Source organism: Hipposideros armiger, unplaced genomic scaffold, assembly GCF_001890085.2.
Source record: "Hipposideros armiger isolate ML-2016 unplaced genomic scaffold, ASM189008v1 scaffold_48, whole genome shotgun sequence".
In the NCBI taxonomy this organism is placed as follows: Eukaryota; Metazoa; Chordata; class Mammalia; order Chiroptera; family Hipposideridae; genus Hipposideros; species Hipposideros armiger.
This window is the reverse complement of record NW_017731398.1, coordinates 2,239,369-2,258,097: the sequence shown is the minus strand read 5'-3', so window position 1 is coordinate 2,258,097 and position 18,729 is coordinate 2,239,369. Positions and strand designations below refer to the sequence as shown.

The window sequence follows — 18,729 nt, the reverse complement described above, 5'->3', positions numbered from 1 at the left end:
GGACAGGCGGTGGGCACAGAGAGGCTGGCTTTGACACACTGATTCTTGAGTAGCCCAAAGCGACAGAGGTAACATCCCAAATGTAGTGTTTTAACTATGGGTTTGAAAAGTGTTTCTCTCATAAAGTCTCCGCAGCATCTAGCCAGAGGCTCACCGGGCCCTCAGCGACACGAGCTGCTCTCACTCTTTCTCCTCACCCAGAGGAGGGGTGTGAAAACGTGCTCCTGTGAGTTCCAGGTGAACTCCTGCCTACAGAGAGTGGACGCCTCCGAGACTGGACACACCTTTTGTCTTCCCTCCATAATTATGGTATTGCTCTAAGCAAAAATCCCTCCAAATGTATTCATTATCAGAATCCTGTGTAAGACAATGTTATTACCAAACCTGGTCAAAAAATAGGGTAACCCATTATTTTAATGACTAGGGTCATTCATCATGCATACTACCTATGATAGTGCCAATTTTTAGAAAAACAGAATACATTTATCATGAAAGCCATGAGGAACACAGCAATCTTTGATGATTCCGAAGGTATTTGTAACTCTCAATACCTCTCGGAGTCAATATTTTGAACATGGCCTGATGTCTGCAGTGGTGAGATAAAAACCCATTTTTTTCCCCAGGTATTGACATAGTTTCTGAGCATCCTTTCGCTCTCCTGCATACCCCCAGATGTCGGGGAGAGAGTATGAGCCATCGCCGCCCCAAGTCTGGACATGGGGAGCTAAGCTCTCATCAAGCAGCAATGAGGCAGGACAGTTGTGTAGGGGCTGAACTGAAGGCGGGTGAGCAGCTCAGCCTGGTGACCCTCAACACAGGGCACGAAAAGGGGCTTCCGTGAAAAGCAAAAGAAGAAAAGCTGCCAGCAACCTTTTCCCAGTTCTGTGCCGCTGGCCATCCCGGGGCTCCCCCACACCCAACCATGAAACCAGCTAAAGAAAATTCAACACAGAATGGGGCTGTGGGAAGAGGGAGACAGAGGGACAGACAGACAGGTTCACTTCCTCTGTGAGTGTGCAGCCCCAGGCCTGGCGGGCACGGGGCCTCTTACCGTATCTGCAGCTTGCTGTGGAGTTCCTGCAGTATCTCCGTGGACTGTCTGTGATAGTCTAAAGCTGCCTCTATAAACACGGCCAACTGGCTGACTTGTTCTACCTGCAGCGGAAGGGGAAAATTACTCCACGGAGGCCAGAGCCTGGGATGTCCGGAGAGAGACCCAGCTCTGCAGGGAAGCCCCACGTCTGCCTCGGCTCTGGTCCATTTCATCAGATTTCATCTCCGAGCCCTGGTAACAACTACACAGGTCCCGGCACAGAGCTAGGGATGCTGGCGAAACAGGGCCAGGTAAGAGGGAAGCCAGGGCAAAGTCTTGCCGCCTCCAACCCCCATTTGTTGCTGTTGTAATAGGAACAAAACCCTTTCCCCGAAACATACGGCCGAAAGAAATGAACTATAAAGGCTGTGGCATCCCCCTCTCACATGAATCCAGACATCCATGAAATCTGTGACCAAATTACAGTGTATGCAAAAAAAGACCAAAAACCTCCGTCCCAGAAGAAAGCCCAGAGGACCTGGGGACGCACAGTGTGAGGCGGTAAAGTCTCCATCTGGCCTGACCACCCTGGTCCCCACATGTCTGAGAGGCTGCTACAGAAACGAGGTTCTGATGGAGCACTTCAGGAAGCCCACAAGGCAGGACCACTGGGTTGGGGTGCTGGGGGCCCCAGCATGAAGCCCATGAGCTCCAGACCCAGACAAAGACACTAAACAAAACCACGCCCCCTCCCACGCTCCCCCAAGCCTCTGCATCCTCGCCTCACTTCCTCTGCTCATCAGCTTTCAGGAGGTCGGCCCTGCTCTCTCACCTAACCCACTCACCTTGCAGAACCCACCGGGGCTGCATTCGCCTCAAAGTCGCAAATTGTTTTCATCTGCGGTTATAAACCAGGCCGTCGCTGCCTAGACTTTCATTTTCCTTACCACACTTATCCCATTTCAAAAACCCAGACAGGCAGAACCAAGGTAGCAATAAACCCAGGCCTTGCACGGGCCAAAACCTGTCAGAAGATGAAACATTTCCTCCACTGGCCACACCACTCTTTTGACAACTCCAACTGTTGAAGTGGGAGGGTCACCTGGGATGAGAAGAGAGGCTCGGTCCACTTCCAGCTGAGACCTGGGCTCTTACTTCTGCCAGAGCGGGGTGGAAGGGGGTTAGCTCATCTGTGACAAGTAGAGCACTGTCACTGTCACGAATGGACAAAGGACTGAGTTTTTATAAGGGAGGATCATTTCTGACTTTTGATTGACACTGAAGGGGAAACTGAGGTCTGTTGGATCAACTGCCAAGGCCAGAGCAACGGACACAGGCCTCCCTGATGCAGCACGCTGCAAAAACCCACCGTCCCAGTTCATGAATGACGGTGACGAATGAAGCACGTGGGTTAGGCAGCGCGTCCGACACAACCTGAGAGGTTAACCCGCCACTAACAGGCGTGGGGCCAGAAGGGGCAGCGTTTGCTGTGGCCCAACAAGTAATTCGTGCATCTGATACGAAACACATCAAAAACACTTACCAAATACATCCAAAAATCAAATATGATTCGAGACAAAGCCAAAACAAAGCTGCCTATTGCTTGGGGACAATTTCAAGAGGAAATGTGTATTTTAAAAGGAACATAAACAAGGAAAACAGAGCAAACTGTCACACCTCTTCCCATTTTCCATAAAATGTAAAAAAAACTAATAAAATATTGAAAGGAGAAACAAAATAGGCTGTGCTTGTCAGTGCTCAGGTTTAATGGACACGGGAATTTCAAATTGTTTTCTCCAGCATGGACATCTCGTCAGCATCAGACGTGACACCCAACCCCCATCCATCACTGGCTAATAAAAAGTGCTCAGCCCACTTTGTGTGATTTGACTCAAAAGCTGCAAGACCTCGATGTACCTTTTAATGAGCTATTATAAAGTAGAATGTGGTTTTGCAGATAAATAAATCCTCTGATTTGTCCCCACAGACTTAAAAGTTGAACAAATAGGTCCAAAACGAGTGCTAGGCTGAGATGGCTCACGGCATCCCCACAGCCAGGCTTAGGGCAGGGACTCCGGAGGGACGCTGGGGACCAAAGGCTCTTCCGCTCAGGCAGTGACAAATGCCACATGACGCCTTGTCACCAACACACTTCATCCTTCCTGCTGCCCAGCTGGGGGTCTCCGTCCCCCTTGGTTTGATGTAACCTAACTTCTCTTGGACAAATAAAGCTGGTGGTGAGAATCACGGTACAACAGAATGTCAGCATTTCTGAGGGATATGTCCCCAAGCTCAAAAGCACCACGATGGCACAGCTGGAAAATGTCGGTCATGCTTTTATGTTCCGAATGTTCACTATGACGAGCGAAGGCATCAGAGCGCTGGCTGGTGTGTGAGCGCTGTGCCTGCTCCAACATCTGCCTCGCAGAATGCTTTTCATGGTCTTAGCAAAACTGCAAATTACCACGGGCCATGCGCGTTCCATTCTGCAAAACCACAAATGCCACGGCCTCAAATCCAGAGGCCGGGCAACCGTAGCTCCCAAGACACCCCACCTCCCTGGGGCCAACTTCAGCACAGCTCAGACGCAACCCCTGCAGTAACCGGACGTCCCCCGAGTTGAGATTTCAGCTGGGACCTGCTCAGTGCCTAAAGCTATCTATCTGTGATGCCGGGGAGAATGGTTACAGAAAGTTCTGGCAAGTTCTGTAACTGAGGCTCCGGAGCGTCTCTATATACAGGTGCTAGTCATACAGTCAATGTTTTCGTTCACAGGAAAAGTCTCCTGGTTGGTTTAAATACTTACATCATTTTCTAAAAAATTAAACATGCTTCTTTCAGCCAAGTCCTTTGACTCTTCAAATTTTTCTACCGCTTGTCTGACTTCTTCATCTGGTATCTTACCTACTCGCTTCTTTTTATAATCGTAATCCAGGCGGCGGCCTTCCAGCTTTTTGAGGTGGTGCTAAGAGACAGAGGAGACCTTCAGGAATGTTACCCTCAAAACATGGCACAAAGAAACCTTCGCTATTCCTAGGAAAACAGTCACTGCTTTTTCTCAGCCTAAATTCTTGGGGGCAGGAACCCATCTTACTCTGTGTGTGTGTGTGTGTGTGTGTGTGTGTGTGTGTGTGTGTGTGTGTGTGTGTGTGTAGAGAGGCACCTCAGCATCTAGTAGAAGCTCCCTTCACTGCAGGTGCTCAAGGAATATTTGTGGAATGGATGGATGGATGGATGGATAGATGGAAGTCCATGTGGGACACTATATCGGCACTCAGATTCCATTTTCCAAAGTTCTTTATAGGACCCCTCACTTCAGCTCTGTTATTGTCTGGTAATTTCCAACCAAATGAACTATACCAAAATCAGGGATATTTCTTTTGGCACTATTGTCAACGCCTCACTAAGACGTGGATTATAAAAACAAATTTCTAGTATCTTCTAGGATACTTGTGCATCTTCCATAAAGTTCCCCCAACAATGACAGATCAAGTTAAACGAATGCTATTAATGAATGTAATAAACACCTCCTCTGTGTATATGCCCCGGAAGGCCATTTTTCATTGTTTCCCAAATATGAAATGTTGATTCCTAGATATTGATTTGCTGGAGAAGTCATGGAAGATAATGACCACTCCTGCAATGTATCAAAAGATACCACTAATACTGTGTGATTTTGATGGTCAAACATCCACTGCATAGTTATGGAATGAATCAGTCTGTGTGAGCAATGCTGTGGAAATACATATCTTTAGCTTGGCTTCCCACGGGCTTCATTCAATACGCTACAGAATAAAGGTCTCACTGGTCCTGGGACCCTTTCCCGGGGAGCCAAGTGAACATAACGGAGTGATGATTTTCACAATCAGATGATGCTTTCACTGGGTCCCTACAGGAACGTCATATTGATTTTAAAACTGAACACCATTTTAAGTAGCAACAGGTAAATGTATCGCCGAGAAAACGTACCCCAATCTCTTTTAAATCTTTGTCTTGTAGTAACTGAAGCGGATCAATAAAAGTTTGCTTTACATTAATATCGAGAGAGTCTTTCACCTCAGCCATGAGCTTCATGGATTCACCAACTTCCATCAACGCACTGCCTGCAACAGAAAATACGTATGTTAAAAAAGGTTCTTTAGCGGAGTACCCTAGGGTTGACAGTGATATCTATTTCTCTCCCAAAAGTATATGGATGATGGTGTAACAAGGTCCTCGCTATGGGATTTTTGAATCCTGACTCAGAAGAAAAAAGGGGAAAAAAGGTCTTTCTATTTTCTACATTTTCCTCTCTTCCTGCTTCACTGTTTCGCTACGGAAATCTCGGAGGCTGGCATACAGAGGAGGCACTTACCACGCTGGCCACTAGATGGGGATAAAGCTCCATGCTAAAAAACGGCTACGTTGGTGAACTGGCACCAAGGGTTCATCAGAAACTCCAGAACAAAGTCCCTCTTTGTGAACAATAAAAGGATTGAGTCATCGGGCTGAGCATCAACCAATAAAGATTACAATAGAAATAAATGTACAAAATCTCATCTCAGCTTTTGCTGCCAGATCTTCCCGAGGCCGCTCCCCACATCCTTCAGACGGTTCTAAGGCTCCCCAGCCTCTCCCATGTCAAGGAAAGCCGGGCAGAGTCACACGGGAGACTCTCAGCAGGGTGGGCAGGGTCTGCTCTCACAGTGAGGCCCAGGCCAGCGGCGAGGGGCAGCTTTGGCTGGATTGCACCCCGTTATCTAGGCACCAGCTAATCCGCAGCCATTTGCAAGTGGGCGTCCAGGTAGCTGTGCACCTGAGGTTGCAGGTTCTCTAGGAAACATCACTGGGACATATCTGAGCGGTTTTTTTCTGTATTGGGAGTTTTCCAAGTTGAGTTTGTAAAAAGGGAGCGCTTGGGGTCCTTCAACTCCCTGGCGTGGAGAAGGCCCTGGGCCAGCCCAAGAACTTGCATCTAACAAATTCTGCCCTTCAGGTAGTTTCACCTGTTGGTTGAGGCCACGCACAGGCGATCCACCTGTAGAGCAGGGATGGCATTATCACCTCACCTCACTTTTTTTCTTTAAAGAAATAAACTGCATAGAGTACGTTCCAGGACCTTGCCAAGTATAAGTGGAAAATGTTACCCTGAAAGAGAGCTGGTTGGGACTCCTTCGTGACCTACTGGTCACTTCATTCCTCCTGGGACGCTACCTTTCCTTACCTAACTGCCCAGGGGCCGGCTCTAAATCATTCTGAGATGGAGATGAGATGTCCTCTCCTAGCCTGGGGACTCTTTCCCGCCCAATTCGTCAGAAATGGAGGGTGCTGCTGCTGACTGCACCACACTCTCTGCCTCCCGTCCTGCCAGTTAATTCGGCTTGGACAGGAACATGTCCAAGTATATTCCTACGAAGACTCTAGAGAGGACATTCTGAATACTGGCTGTCACCTGCATGGATTGGACATTCCCTCTCCTTGTCCAAGAGAAGTGCCTGCAATCCCACGAGGGCGTGGGGCTCAGCCTTCACCCAAGGTGCCTGCACCTTAGGAAGGGCTCACCGCGTGGCCCCATAAGAAGGCATCCGACGGCACAGCCTCCTCCCCAGAAGAGCAAACGACCCATGTGTCCCTGGTGTCCTCCTGAAGCCAGCCTGCTTCCTTATCCCACAATCCCTTAAGTTGCTGGGCACCTGGGCAGCTACCCAGTTGTCTGTCCATCCGAGGCCCCTGTCTTGTCACCGAGGCCAGGCTCACAGCAGGAATGTCCCCAGATGTCAGGGCCTCCCCTGCCCCCCAACAGGTGTGCCTTCAGGATAAGGAATAGGCCACTTTGTCTCCACGCACATGGAACAAAATAAAACCCACATTATACTGCTCTGGCAGACACAGTTACCCCCTGTGACTAAGTAGTGTTTTAACATTTGGGATTTTTTTTTAATTTTTAAAAGATATTTTTTCCCCCAATTTCCTAGATGAATTACTATGGTCAAATATTTGCATTCTCAATTTCCATATCCTGCCTTGTTACCATGACATGAATAGCAAATGTACCAAATTTTCCTAGAGCACTGACTATATTAAAATCAATTCACCTCCAATTTAATTTATTAATTTAAAGCAACCTCAATCAAAATGTAATGAGCTTTTTGTTTTTCAGTGGAGGGGACTTAAAAAGACTCTAAGTTTTATTTGCAAAAATAAAACAGGTGAGTATGTATGAAATTTTTACACTATCTAGGGGATATTTTCGTTAAATATATTAAAACATATTTTTAAATTGCAATACTTAAAACACATGAGAATTGATCATAACAGTATAGATCAAGAAACAGAAAAGATCAGAAACAAACTTAAAATACAATAATTTTGCTGAAAAGTTATTTCAAATCAGCAGGGAAGGGCTGAATGTATTTGAACAACTGGCTATTTGTGAGAAAATAAAATTAGAACCCTTTTGCACAGTATTCACGCATTAAACCAGGAAGCTTGGAAATTTAAAGAAAGAAAAAGTAAATGGATGAAAAGAAAGTATAAATAAACATTTACAGAATTAGTTGGGGTGGGGTGGGAAGTTTTTCTAAACTTGACACCAAAGCCATAAACAATTAAGGAAAATCAGTGAGCCCACTGCCTAAAAAGCAAAAATGTTTCTCCATCACAGGGCCCTCCACCTCTAAGTTCAGAAGGTAAACTCCTACCTGGGGCCAAACTTCTTCAACACAGAAGGCAAAGCACAAATATTCTGACTATTGAAAGAGCTCATAAACCGGTACTGGAAAAAACAGCCACCTTGATAGAAAAACAGGCAAAGGGCACTAACGTACAATTCACAAAAATGATGACAACATGAAAAAAATCTACCTGATGCATAATCCAAAAAGCACCAAAATAACAGTTTCTCATACTACGTATCAAATGGCTGGTTATTTAAAAGTCAACTACAAAGTTATTACTGCGCTGGGAAACACGTTCTCACACACTCCCCACAGGGGTGTCGCATTGGTACAACCTTTCTGAAGATGTGTCAAAAACCTGGAAAAGAGGCAAACTCTTGACCTAGAACTTTCACTAGTAGGTTATTTCATCTAAGGACGTAATCCTGGATATCCCCAAAGATGTACCTATGAAAATGGTTACTATAGATGCTATGGAGAGTATTTTTTACCGGCAGAAAAACCATCTAAATATCCAATAAGTGGGATTGGCTGAACAAACTATTATACATGGACTATTACGCAGCCTTTGAAAAACAATATTGTAGAGGTTAATTATTTTATGACACAGATCATGATATGGTCAGTGGAAATACACAGGTGACCAAAGGGCCTAAGGGTTTATATACTGTAAGTCCATTTTAACTTTTTAAACGTGTACATGAACATATTTAAGAATAAACAAACTACAGCAGAGTGTAATGGTACCTATCACTAAACATGTGATTATGGTGATGTTAGCATTTTCTGTTACTTTACTTGCCCAGTTTTCTTCAACTGCCTGCAATGAGTAATATTACTTTGGTTGTATGACAAACAACACGTGTTGTTCGAAAGCCTTGTGCGTAACCTACAATCCACAGCGGACACGGTCCCGGCTCTCCCGGTGACCGGTGACACTCACCGAAGGTGGACGCTTCCCCAAGCTCCTTCCCGTACTTGAGCATACAGTCGCCCAGCAAGCCTTCCGTCTGTGGGTAGCCCGTGGTTTTCACCTGCCCTCGGATCTTCGACACAGTGTTCAGCATTCCTAGCTTAGCTCTGTATGCTTAAAAACATTGTCATTTGTAATGCTTTAAAGTGACAAGGTGGAGTGACAGACACAGAGCATGTAACCAGCACGGTTGGCAAAATCAAGGTCACCCCAGACCAAATGTCAGAGACCTGAGGCATGAAAGGGCCGTGTGTGACCTATTTAGTGTCTCGTGCAATTTTCTAGGTTCTTGACTGAGGTGGGTGCCAAGCGCATGGTAGCGCAGTCATGGTAGGAAAACAGAAATCCGCACCCATTGTTGACACCAAGCAATCGTAACCAGGGCGACCCTGACCTAGGACCGTGTCTGCCCTCACAGAACTCACAGCCTAGTTACCAAAAGGCAGAATATGCAAGATGCAATTATGCGAATGAAGTCTGGTGTAGGGAAAGAAAAATATAGCAATATGCTGAATAAAGAGGGAAAGACACCTCTAAAAAGTTCAGGAATGTGCGATGCAAAGGAGGGAATACACTGGTATTTAACAACAGATAAAGAGTAGGCTGGTGGGACCTGAGAGGAAATTAATCCAGGGCAAATGCGAAGGCATCTATGGGAAAAAATGTGACTGTGAATTGAACACCAAGCTAAGCTTAGATTTGGGATTTCATTCCATGGGTTACAGAGCAAATCATATACGAGCTTGTGGTGTTTGAGATGATGTTGGACAATAAAGGGATACATTTTTATTTTAATAATTACTATTTGTTTTCATGTATTCTAGACCAGTGCCTCTCAAACTGTAACATACATACAAATCACCCAAGGATACCGTTCAAATACAAAGCCTGATTCAGTCAGCGTGGGGTGAGTCCAGGTCTGTGTTTCCCAGCCTCTCGGGGGACGCTGGTCCTGCCGGGCCGTGGACCACACTATGAGTAGTGAGATTCTAGGCATTCCCAGTGCCGGCCTTTTGAATCTTGCCCATCTCAGCCTCAACTCTGTATCCTCCTGGGCCGCAGGCACAACGGCGTCACTCTCCACACACACACACTCTCTCTCTCTCTCTCTCTCTCTCTCTCTCTCTCTCTCTCTCTCTCTCTCTCTCTCTCTCCACTCCTCTTTCCCACTCTCGGGGTGGAAAGTGGCAGGTGGCAGGCCTGTGACTGGGGGCATTAACTGGATCAGAGGCTGTGAGGCCTCCTGGCCTCTTCCCTGGGAATACCCAGTGGCCCCTGGCCAGGTGAACACTTTCATTGTTGGCCAACATCTCCCTACCCCACTCCAATGTCTGTTCTCTGACGACAGGATCTCGGTCCAACTTAACAGTATAGCCCAGAACCCAGGAAGCACTTGCTAAATATGTGTTGGCTGATTTACCGGGAAAAGGCACTGATGTGGCTCCCTCAATCAGTGATGATGAGGAAGAGATCTACGATATTATTATGGTTTTTAAAGCTATAATCATCTACACAATTCTAAAGACTTCTATACCCAGCAACCTCCCTAGACATGACTGGTATAAAATTCATGTTTTAAAATTTTTACTTCCTAGATTTTCAGCTGGTGCAGTCTGTGCGGATTCTTACAGCCAAGAGCATCACAGGAACTACGTGCAAATACTAAATTCCACAGAATTCAAGGAGTGGGTGCCCGCCATCAGCTTCCATAATGTACAACTGAGGACAAGCTCATCAAGGATGCTGCTTCGTGACCTAGAAATCAGCACCCTGCTTTCGACAAGCTGGTGCAGCACAGGACCTTGGGCTGCTTTTCATATTATCATGTCTCATTTCTTTAGCATTTAAGCCATGAAGTGAAAGCCATTTCAAATTAACATACATATTTAGAACAGGATGGCTGAATTTTTTTTTTTAAGAGAGGAAATGACTGAATAAGCAAACATTTACACAATGTCTAGTGGGTTTCTGAAGCAGCTCATAAAAAAAAAAAAGTCTTTGTTTAGCAGTGTCTGGATGCTGGGTCAGGACTTCACCCAAATAATATCACCACAGGTCACAGGAGTGACCGCTCTGTGTGTCATCAGCTAGGATTCATGGGAACTACTGAGTCACTGGAGACTGAACTTGAAAAAAACGAATTTCATTACTGGGACACAGAGGACATTGTTTCTGGATCACATCAACCATGTGCCAAGTAAACATGGGTTATTAGGGTCTGGGATAGCGAATGGACAATAGAATATTTCAAGACATTTTCTAACTTTACCTGGATTTGGCTGAAGATATTCTGTGGCTTTTGAAAGAATTTCTGCAACTGCTTTATTGGTGACATCTATTTTCTTAAAAATAAAATAAAATGCTGGTCAATGACAAACAACGAGTTCACAGAAAAACACACAGAGAAGTTCTTTTCGTTCAAGACAAAGGGAGGGAAACTGAGGCAGCCGGCAATTACTGGTGACCCCAGTTCTGCCGCCCCCTCCCCCAAGCTACTGCACACAGGGGACCAGGAACTATGCAAAGGGACAGAGAGTCTACAATCTTCCTTTAGAGCATTTACGATCATTTCTGTAACAAGCCCATCATATTTTTCTAAATGCTTTCATATACATTAATTTTTTGCATAATTCTCATAACATCCGTGTGAGGCAAGCAGGGCACACATTATCATCCTTGTGTCACAGTCAGAAAAGATGAAACAGCTTATCCAAGTTCACATGGCTGGTTCTAGGGAGGAACCAGGATAAAAGTTCAGGGTTATGCAGCTGTGGCAACACAGGGGAACAGAATCAGAGCCTCCCACGCCGGGAATCGATATTTTTGTATTTGTAGGGTCTCGCCCCGGATATACATGTTGACTCTCCAAGGTACATAATCACAATCACTGGCCTTTTTAACTGTTGGCCAAGATGGACCATCTTTTGAGCATTATGACTTTGGTCCACTAGAGGGGACCAGTTAACCGTGTTCCATAGCCATCATCAAGGGCCATTATTTGGGCTTAGAGCTGTGAAAAAAAATGCCTTTTGAATTACATCAGCCACACCCATATGCAAGCATCCTAGCCTCCCACTCCCACGCGTTTTACAATACCAGTGCATCTTCTATCACAGCGAAAGTCAAATCTGCAACACAATTTACATTGAAATGCTCTCTTACCCTTTCCATGTCAAGAAATTCGTCATCTAGTTTCGTTCCTTCAACGCCACTTATTTTTTCACTAAACAGCTGCAGAAATAAACACAAATAATCACATTGTACAATGATGTGTTAACATGGTTTCCGACCCAAATTATCACAAGCACACACACACAAAAAAAACCCCTCAGATTCAGCTTCCTGGATTGTTTTGGACTAAATCCTTTAAAAAAATCACTAAAGGGAGTAAGTATATCTAACGACGTAGGAACGATACACAATCTCACTCACTCAGCAGATGTTGATCAATGCATCTATTCTACGTACAGCACATGGTAGGTGCTCTAGTAGGAACAAAGATAAATAAGCCAGGGTCCTTGCCACCCAGGAACCCAGAGTTCAGCATTAGGGTGGATAAATACTAAGTGACAGGCATTTCGGGGATTCACAGAAAGAATTCTGAGAGTCTGAAGCGTGGGGGTGAGGGCTGGGGGTCATCCAGGATCTGTTCCCTGGAAGCTTGGCATTTGAGCTGGCTTTTTAAGGATCAGGGACATTTCAACGGGCAGCACTGACAGAAAGGTCTAGCACGAGGCAGCGTGTGCAGGACAGTTGCTTGAGCTTGGCACTGTGATGTTTTAGACCAGATAACTCTTTGTGGCAGGGTCTGTCCTTGTGCACTATAGGACATTTACCAGCATCCCTGCCCTCCACCCACTAGAGGCCAGCAACACACACACACACACAGCCGTGACACCCAAAATGTCTCCGGAGAGTTGGGAACCACTGTAGAGCAAATGCACTCAAACAACAGCCTGGAATTTGGTTTAAGTGTAATGAATAGTGTTCAAGGGGGAAAGGCGAAAAATAAAAGCTGATAAGTCGGCAGAGGCCGGTCGCCCAGATTCCCGAGGGCCAAGGTAAAGAGGAGGGTTGGATGCCCCTACAGGTCTTCATCACACACAACGCAGGTAGAGAAAGCTTGTGGGAGAGCAAGGTTCGCTCCTGTGGGTGCTGGTTGAGGGAACAAGGAGAACGGGAGGGAAGAAGAACACACCTTACATCACTTTCTTTAGAAAAGTCCATCAACATAATCTGTTGAGATCCTTAAAATATGTACATGAATATGAAAATCAGTAAAGGGGGTGAGTACCCCCAATTAATGGTAAAAGGACGGCAGATCGTCTTAAATGTTTTGAGTGTGGTTTCTGCTACTAGTTACTACTCTTGCACACACATGCGACTATTTAATAGGCAGAATGTATGTGCAAATAGTATTTAACTTAAACTTGAGGTTAGAAACAGTACACAGGGGCGATTACCAAAACGGCCACGTCCCTCCATCTCGCCTGGGTGTGTCTCTGCAGTTCCTCTTCTCCACAGCTGGAGTTGGCTGAATCTGGGCTCGGCATGTGACTTGTTCGACCCACAGAATTACGAGACTAGGGTTTACCAAATCTTGCGTGGTTTCACCCATTGTCTTGAAACCTGGCTGCCCCCATGTGAACAAACCCCGACTAATTTGCTGGGTGGTGAAAGACAAGTGGCCCAAAAACCCCCATCAGGACAACCAGTCAATCCTCAGAATAAAGCCCCTCGGTGACCTGCAGACACACGAGACAGCCCGGCTGAGACCAGCCTAATCACGGATCCATGGAAACAGGTCAAACCAGTGGTAGTCGTTTTAGACTACTAAGTGTTGGAGTGCTTTGCTGCTCAACAGACACTAGCTGGTACATTAGACAACAGTTCTTGTTTTTTTAGGCTCAGTAAAAAAGTCAGAGAGAATTATCCTAATGCCTGGACACAAGGTATTACAGAAATAACCCAGAATCCCACTGCCAAGCACCAGGCAGCGTTTTAAACAAATGTATCCATCAATTAGATTCCCCCAAATATCTTTTTGTTCAGTAGTGAATGCATTTTATTATTAGCACCAAGCTCTAGCCAACTGAGCTAACCGGCCAGTTAGTGAACGCATTTTAAATGTTGGTTCTTAACTTTGGAAGTAATATAGTCATGAAAATAAAGAAAATTCAATAGGTGGGATAAACTCCAGACTGGGCATAATCAGGGAGAAAGCTGGCATATTAGAAAATATAATTAAGGAATTTATCCCCAAAACAAAAAAATTTTAAAGGACAAAGAGGTTTTTTTTCTTTTTTTTTTAATATGAAATATCAGTTGATCAATATGGAGGGTAAGTGAGAGTCTCCAAGATATATCTGTAAGGCACACCAGAAAAAAAGGAGAGAATAGAGGAGAATCAATATTTTAAGAGTTAATAGCTTTTTTTACTACAATTGAAGGAAAGTATTAGTCTACAGTTTGGACGTGCACTCAAATGCTAAGAAAGGTAAATATTAACTCACACCAAGACATATCAAGATCTCAAGAAAAAATTTTTTCTAAAACTACCACAGGGAGTGGAGGAGGGACAAAAAAACAGCCAAAGCAACAAACAGTAAAACTGACAGCAGATACCTGGTGACACAGTGAAGGAACAGTTTCAAAGTGCTGAGAAGAATATGTGAAAATCTTACATCTCCCTAAACTGTTATTTAATAAAGAGAGCAAAATAAAGACATATTCAGGTCATCATAGTCTCTAATAAAACTAATGCTAAAGTACTTCATCAAAGAAAAAAAAATTGAACACAATGAAAATTATGGACCCCAAGAAAGAGTGGTGACAAAAGGAATTGATAAACTATGGTGGTAAAAACTGCTGACTGAAAACAAACATAAAAAACCATGTATGTGAGTTAAAAGGCAAAAATGAAAGCCCTAATCAATAATAAGATGGGGGAGGGTGTTCAATGGGTATTTTGAGCACACAGGTTCCTCTGAGTTCAGGAGAAGGCGGAATATGGCCACAACTGCAGACATTGTTAAAATAACATATAAGAAGTATCCCTTACATAATTAATAGTAACCACTAAAAACATATAACCATAATATACACACAGTCCTATGTAGGTTATGACATAGTATCCATACAAGCACATTAGTGGAAAATCAGTGTATTGCAATCCAAAAGGAAACAAGAAAAAAGGATGTAGGTAGGGAGGGGACACACAAGGGATGACAAAAGAAAAACCCAAAATAAGATAGTAATAATAAATCCAAGTGCATTACTAATCGTGATCTATGTAAATGGATTTAAATTCAACATATTAAAGGATAAGTACAGTCCTAAATAACAATGAATGAAAAATGAAGTCCTGTTAGAAATTACAACTTTTTAATTTAACAGCATTAAAGATACTACACATCAAAACCTATGTGGTGGGCTGGCCGAGTGGCACGTTGGTTAAGAGCTGGCTTGGGACGCCAGAGGGCCCCAGTTCAGATCCCACATATGAGGGCCAGTGACACTGCCCTCTGCAGCTAGGATGCTGAACAGCAGTTCGACCTGGAGCTGGGCTGCCATGAGTCGCCGGCGACGGCATAAGCTGCAGCCACTGCTGCAGTGGGTTGCCATGGGCTACCGTGTGTGGCCAGCAGCCAGCGTGAGCGGCCGTCCAGAGGCCAGCGACTGATCTGCCTCTCCCGGGAAGAGCGCAATGATGGTGCCAACTTGGGCCAGTGAAGCAACATCCTCCACAACTAGACTGAAGAACAAAAGGATAGCAACTTGTCTGTTCCTCTTCCCCCAATTCCCCAGCTCTCTTCCCATCTCCCAATTCCCCAATTAAACAAAAAAAAATCTTTAAAAAAAAACCTACGTGGGCGCCGGCCAAGTGGCTCAATTGGTTAAGAGCTTGGTCAAGAGTGCGAGCTCTGAGCAACAGCAGTTCAAGTCCTGGCCCGAGCTGAGCAGCTGCTGAGCTGCCAACAGGTGGCAGGATGGCTCAGCTAAAAAATAATAAAAGATTAAAAAAATTTAAAAAATTAAAAAAACCTACGTGGAAGGCAGCAAAAGCAGCATTTAGAACTCAATGTATAACCCTACATTCATTTTTTTAAAAAAACTCAACACTTAAGCATAAATTTCCAAGTGACACAATGTCATTCAATCTAATTCAACAAACATCAAAAAGTCTACCGACTGCATCAGCACGCTCGACACAAAAACCAATCACTCTACATTCCAACAGCTCACCGACCCACTGAGAAGCAGGAACAAACAGCCATAACACGATGAGACAGTACTTTTCCATGATACAGAGGTGCAGGGTTTGCTATGACAACCCAAATGGGAGGAAGCAAACGATGTGGATGAGAAGGTGCCCAGAAATTTCCAGAACAGAGCCTAGAACGATAGATATGTGGAGTGCAGCAAGGAGACTCAAGAGGAGGTGGTATTTCCGGCACAGAAAATAACCTAGGCAAAGATGTAAGTTATTTTTAAAAGCTATATGCGGGCATTGAAGAAACAGCCTAACAATTCAGGAAGGGTGGCTGATAGGAGAGGCTGACCCACGTGAAAATGGACGTGGAAGCATACAGGGTGGGGCCAGGTCGGGAGGCTGAGCTTACTTGTGTGGGCAGTGGAGATGTCTAAGCAGGTGGCTGATATGATCAGGTCCGCCTTTCAGGAAGATCAATCACGTGGCCACTGGAGAAGGCAGTGGAGGGGAACCAGGTGGGCAAGGAGCTCCGCTTGAGGTGATGAGGGGCTCGCACTCTGTGCACAGGCAGACTGGGGAACGGTGTCAAAATTTCACTAAGAAACTTTCCTACGTAACTACCTCCTCACCTCCCAACACGAGCTGCACTCACCCATCATAATCTTGGCATGTGACGCGGGCTCCCAGACAGGAGCTAGAAATCTAAAATGCAAAGGTGTGATTAGGGCAGCGCAGCTCATGTGGTGACCCCAGTGGAAAAGGTTCATGTGCGCAGGAGACCTCCTTCACGAAGCCTAGGGCTACGGTCAGAGGGCAAATCCCCTCGCGCCAGGTCCTTCTCAGCAGGCTCCGATTGTGTCAATCACAGAACAATGAAAACCATTTCAAAGACTACAGCAGTGATGCACAAAAAATGTATTTGGGAAACGGGAAGCTTTTGCACGTGGCCATTCATCTCCGAGTGTTGGGGATTGAGTGGTAAATGTTAGTAATGCGGCCTTGGCCTTCTTGTGCAAGTATGTTTTCAAAGAAACCTCGGCTTCTCCATCTTCTTCCCATTTACGAAGCAAGAAATTAAACAGCAAGAAAGCCAGAACCTAGGAGAAAACGTAAAAAAGCAAAATTTATGCTGAAGGATTTGAGAAAGTCGTCCAGGACAGTCTTTTCCAATCTGTGAGCCACAAAAAACTAGCTGCACGGGATGTGAATAAGAGACGACAGAAGAGCCCCTGAACCATACAAACCGGGAAATGCTGGGATACACTAAATTAAGCAGGTGTGTTCACTTAACACATCTTCAGAGGCTTTAAAATGAAAATGGGCATTGTGGAGTTCCACAGAGGTACACGGAGGATGTGGCATCTCTTACCCTTATGAGGTCATGTATCTCATAGGAGGAGAAAGCTCAGGACAGGAGAGATCTGAGAAGCCCTGCGCCAAAAATGTCACCCTCTCTAGTGGCTCCGATGTTTTTTCTTTCATCCAGGTAGCAGTCATGCTCTGCTTTTGTCAGCATGGGCAGTGTGCCAACACTCAGTTACGAATACAGTTATGGCTGCTTGTACGTTCTTAACATTAGGGCAAGGTGAGTGAAGGTGTGTGTGAGCTCTCTGTACTAGCTTGGCAACTTTTCTGTAAGCCTACAATTATTCCAAAATGAGAACCTGTTTAAAATCTCTGAGGCATCATCCCAGAGCGACCAGCAGTCAGAATCGGAGGAGCCAAAATCGGGAAGAAGGGACATACGTTGAGACAAGCCATACTTCCACAGCAGCTTTTTCCCTTTGGGGGGAATTTCTGCCTTGTGACACAGGACACAAAGGCTGAGCAGAAAGAAGCAGCCTGGGATCTGCATCCGTCTTACTGGGCCGGGGAGAAGAGAACTGGAGTGTACTGTAGCCTAGGAAACAAGGCTAGAAGAGGCCCAAATTCCAGGAACAAAAGGGGAACAAAGGAGTAAACCTGACAGGTTATGTGCAGTTTCCTCTTGAGGCTTTTGACAACTCCTCTGATGCTAAGATACCAGTACAAAGAGGCTTCACTGGGGCTGAAGCTCTAAGCAGAGATTGCTGCCGTAGCGCAGTGATGAAGAGCCAAAATCGGACTTCGGGAATGCCCGATAAAGGACGAGCAGACACAGGGAAACACCGAAAATAGAGGAATTCTCGAGTTCCAGAATGAGAGGACAGAGAAATGGGGAGGAGACAAAGTGGAAAGAGAAGATGGTGATGGAAGGAGAACTGACTCTGGATGGTGAACACACAATGTGATCTACAGATGATGTATTACAGGATTGTACACCTGAAACCTATGTAAATTTACTAACTACTGTCACCCCAATAAACCTTCATAAAAAAAAATAAAAAACAACTGTGCAATACAGGGGAAAGACATTGAGCTACAGGTTGAAGCACTTCTATGGACCTCTAGCAGGGTAAATACAAACAAAAGCACAGTTAGGCACAAGTCTTTTGCTGAGGACCAAAGACAGAGAAACCTAAAAACAACCAAAGGAAAAAACAGACCTTGCATTTAAAAAAGCAGCAAAAGGGGCCGGCCGAATGGCGCGTTGGCTAAGAGCTGGCTTGGGACACCAGCTCTGAGCAGCAGGGCCCCAGTTCGGATCCCACATGAGGGCCAGTGACGCTGCCCTGTACAGCTAAGATGGTGAACAACAGCTCAACCTGGAGCTGGGCTGCCGTGAGTGGCTAGCAGTCGGCGTGAGCTGCCAAGAGCCACCGTGAGCGGCCGTCCAGTGGCCAGCGAGCTACTGCCTTGCCCGGGAAGACCGCAATGATAATACCAACATGGGCCAGTGAAGCAACGTCCTCCACAACTAGACTGAAGAACAAAA

At 45.4% G+C, this 18,729-nt stretch overlaps 1 protein-coding gene across 5 annotated transcripts in view; it reads right to left on the bottom strand.

Moving 5' to 3' along the window:
- SH3GL3 (SH3 domain containing GRB2 like 3, endophilin A3) overlaps nt 1–18,729 on the bottom strand; it is a 61,571-nt gene that overhangs the window by 16,724 nt on the left and 26,118 nt on the right. The window contains exons 1-7 of one of the 5 annotated variants that reach the window (XM_019640238.1): nt 15,912–15,982; nt 11,825–11,893; nt 10,932–11,004; nt 8,633–8,776; nt 5,003–5,136; nt 3,840–3,998; nt 1,052–1,155 (exon numbers count right to left, since the gene is read on the bottom strand). In XM_019640238.1, the coding sequence (XP_019495783.1) occupies nt 1,052–1,155; nt 3,840–3,998; nt 5,003–5,136; nt 8,633–8,776; nt 10,932–11,004; nt 11,825–11,893; nt 15,912–15,965 (737 nt within the window). In that variant the 5' untranslated portion in view covers nt 15,966–15,982. Of the gene's footprint in view, nt 1–1,051; nt 1,156–3,839; nt 3,999–5,002; nt 5,137–8,632; nt 8,777–10,931; nt 11,005–11,824; nt 11,894–15,911; nt 15,983–18,729 lie in introns of those variants that run through there. The other 4 variants (XM_019640239.1, XM_019640241.1, XM_019640242.1 and 1 more) reach the window with 4 other exon arrangements.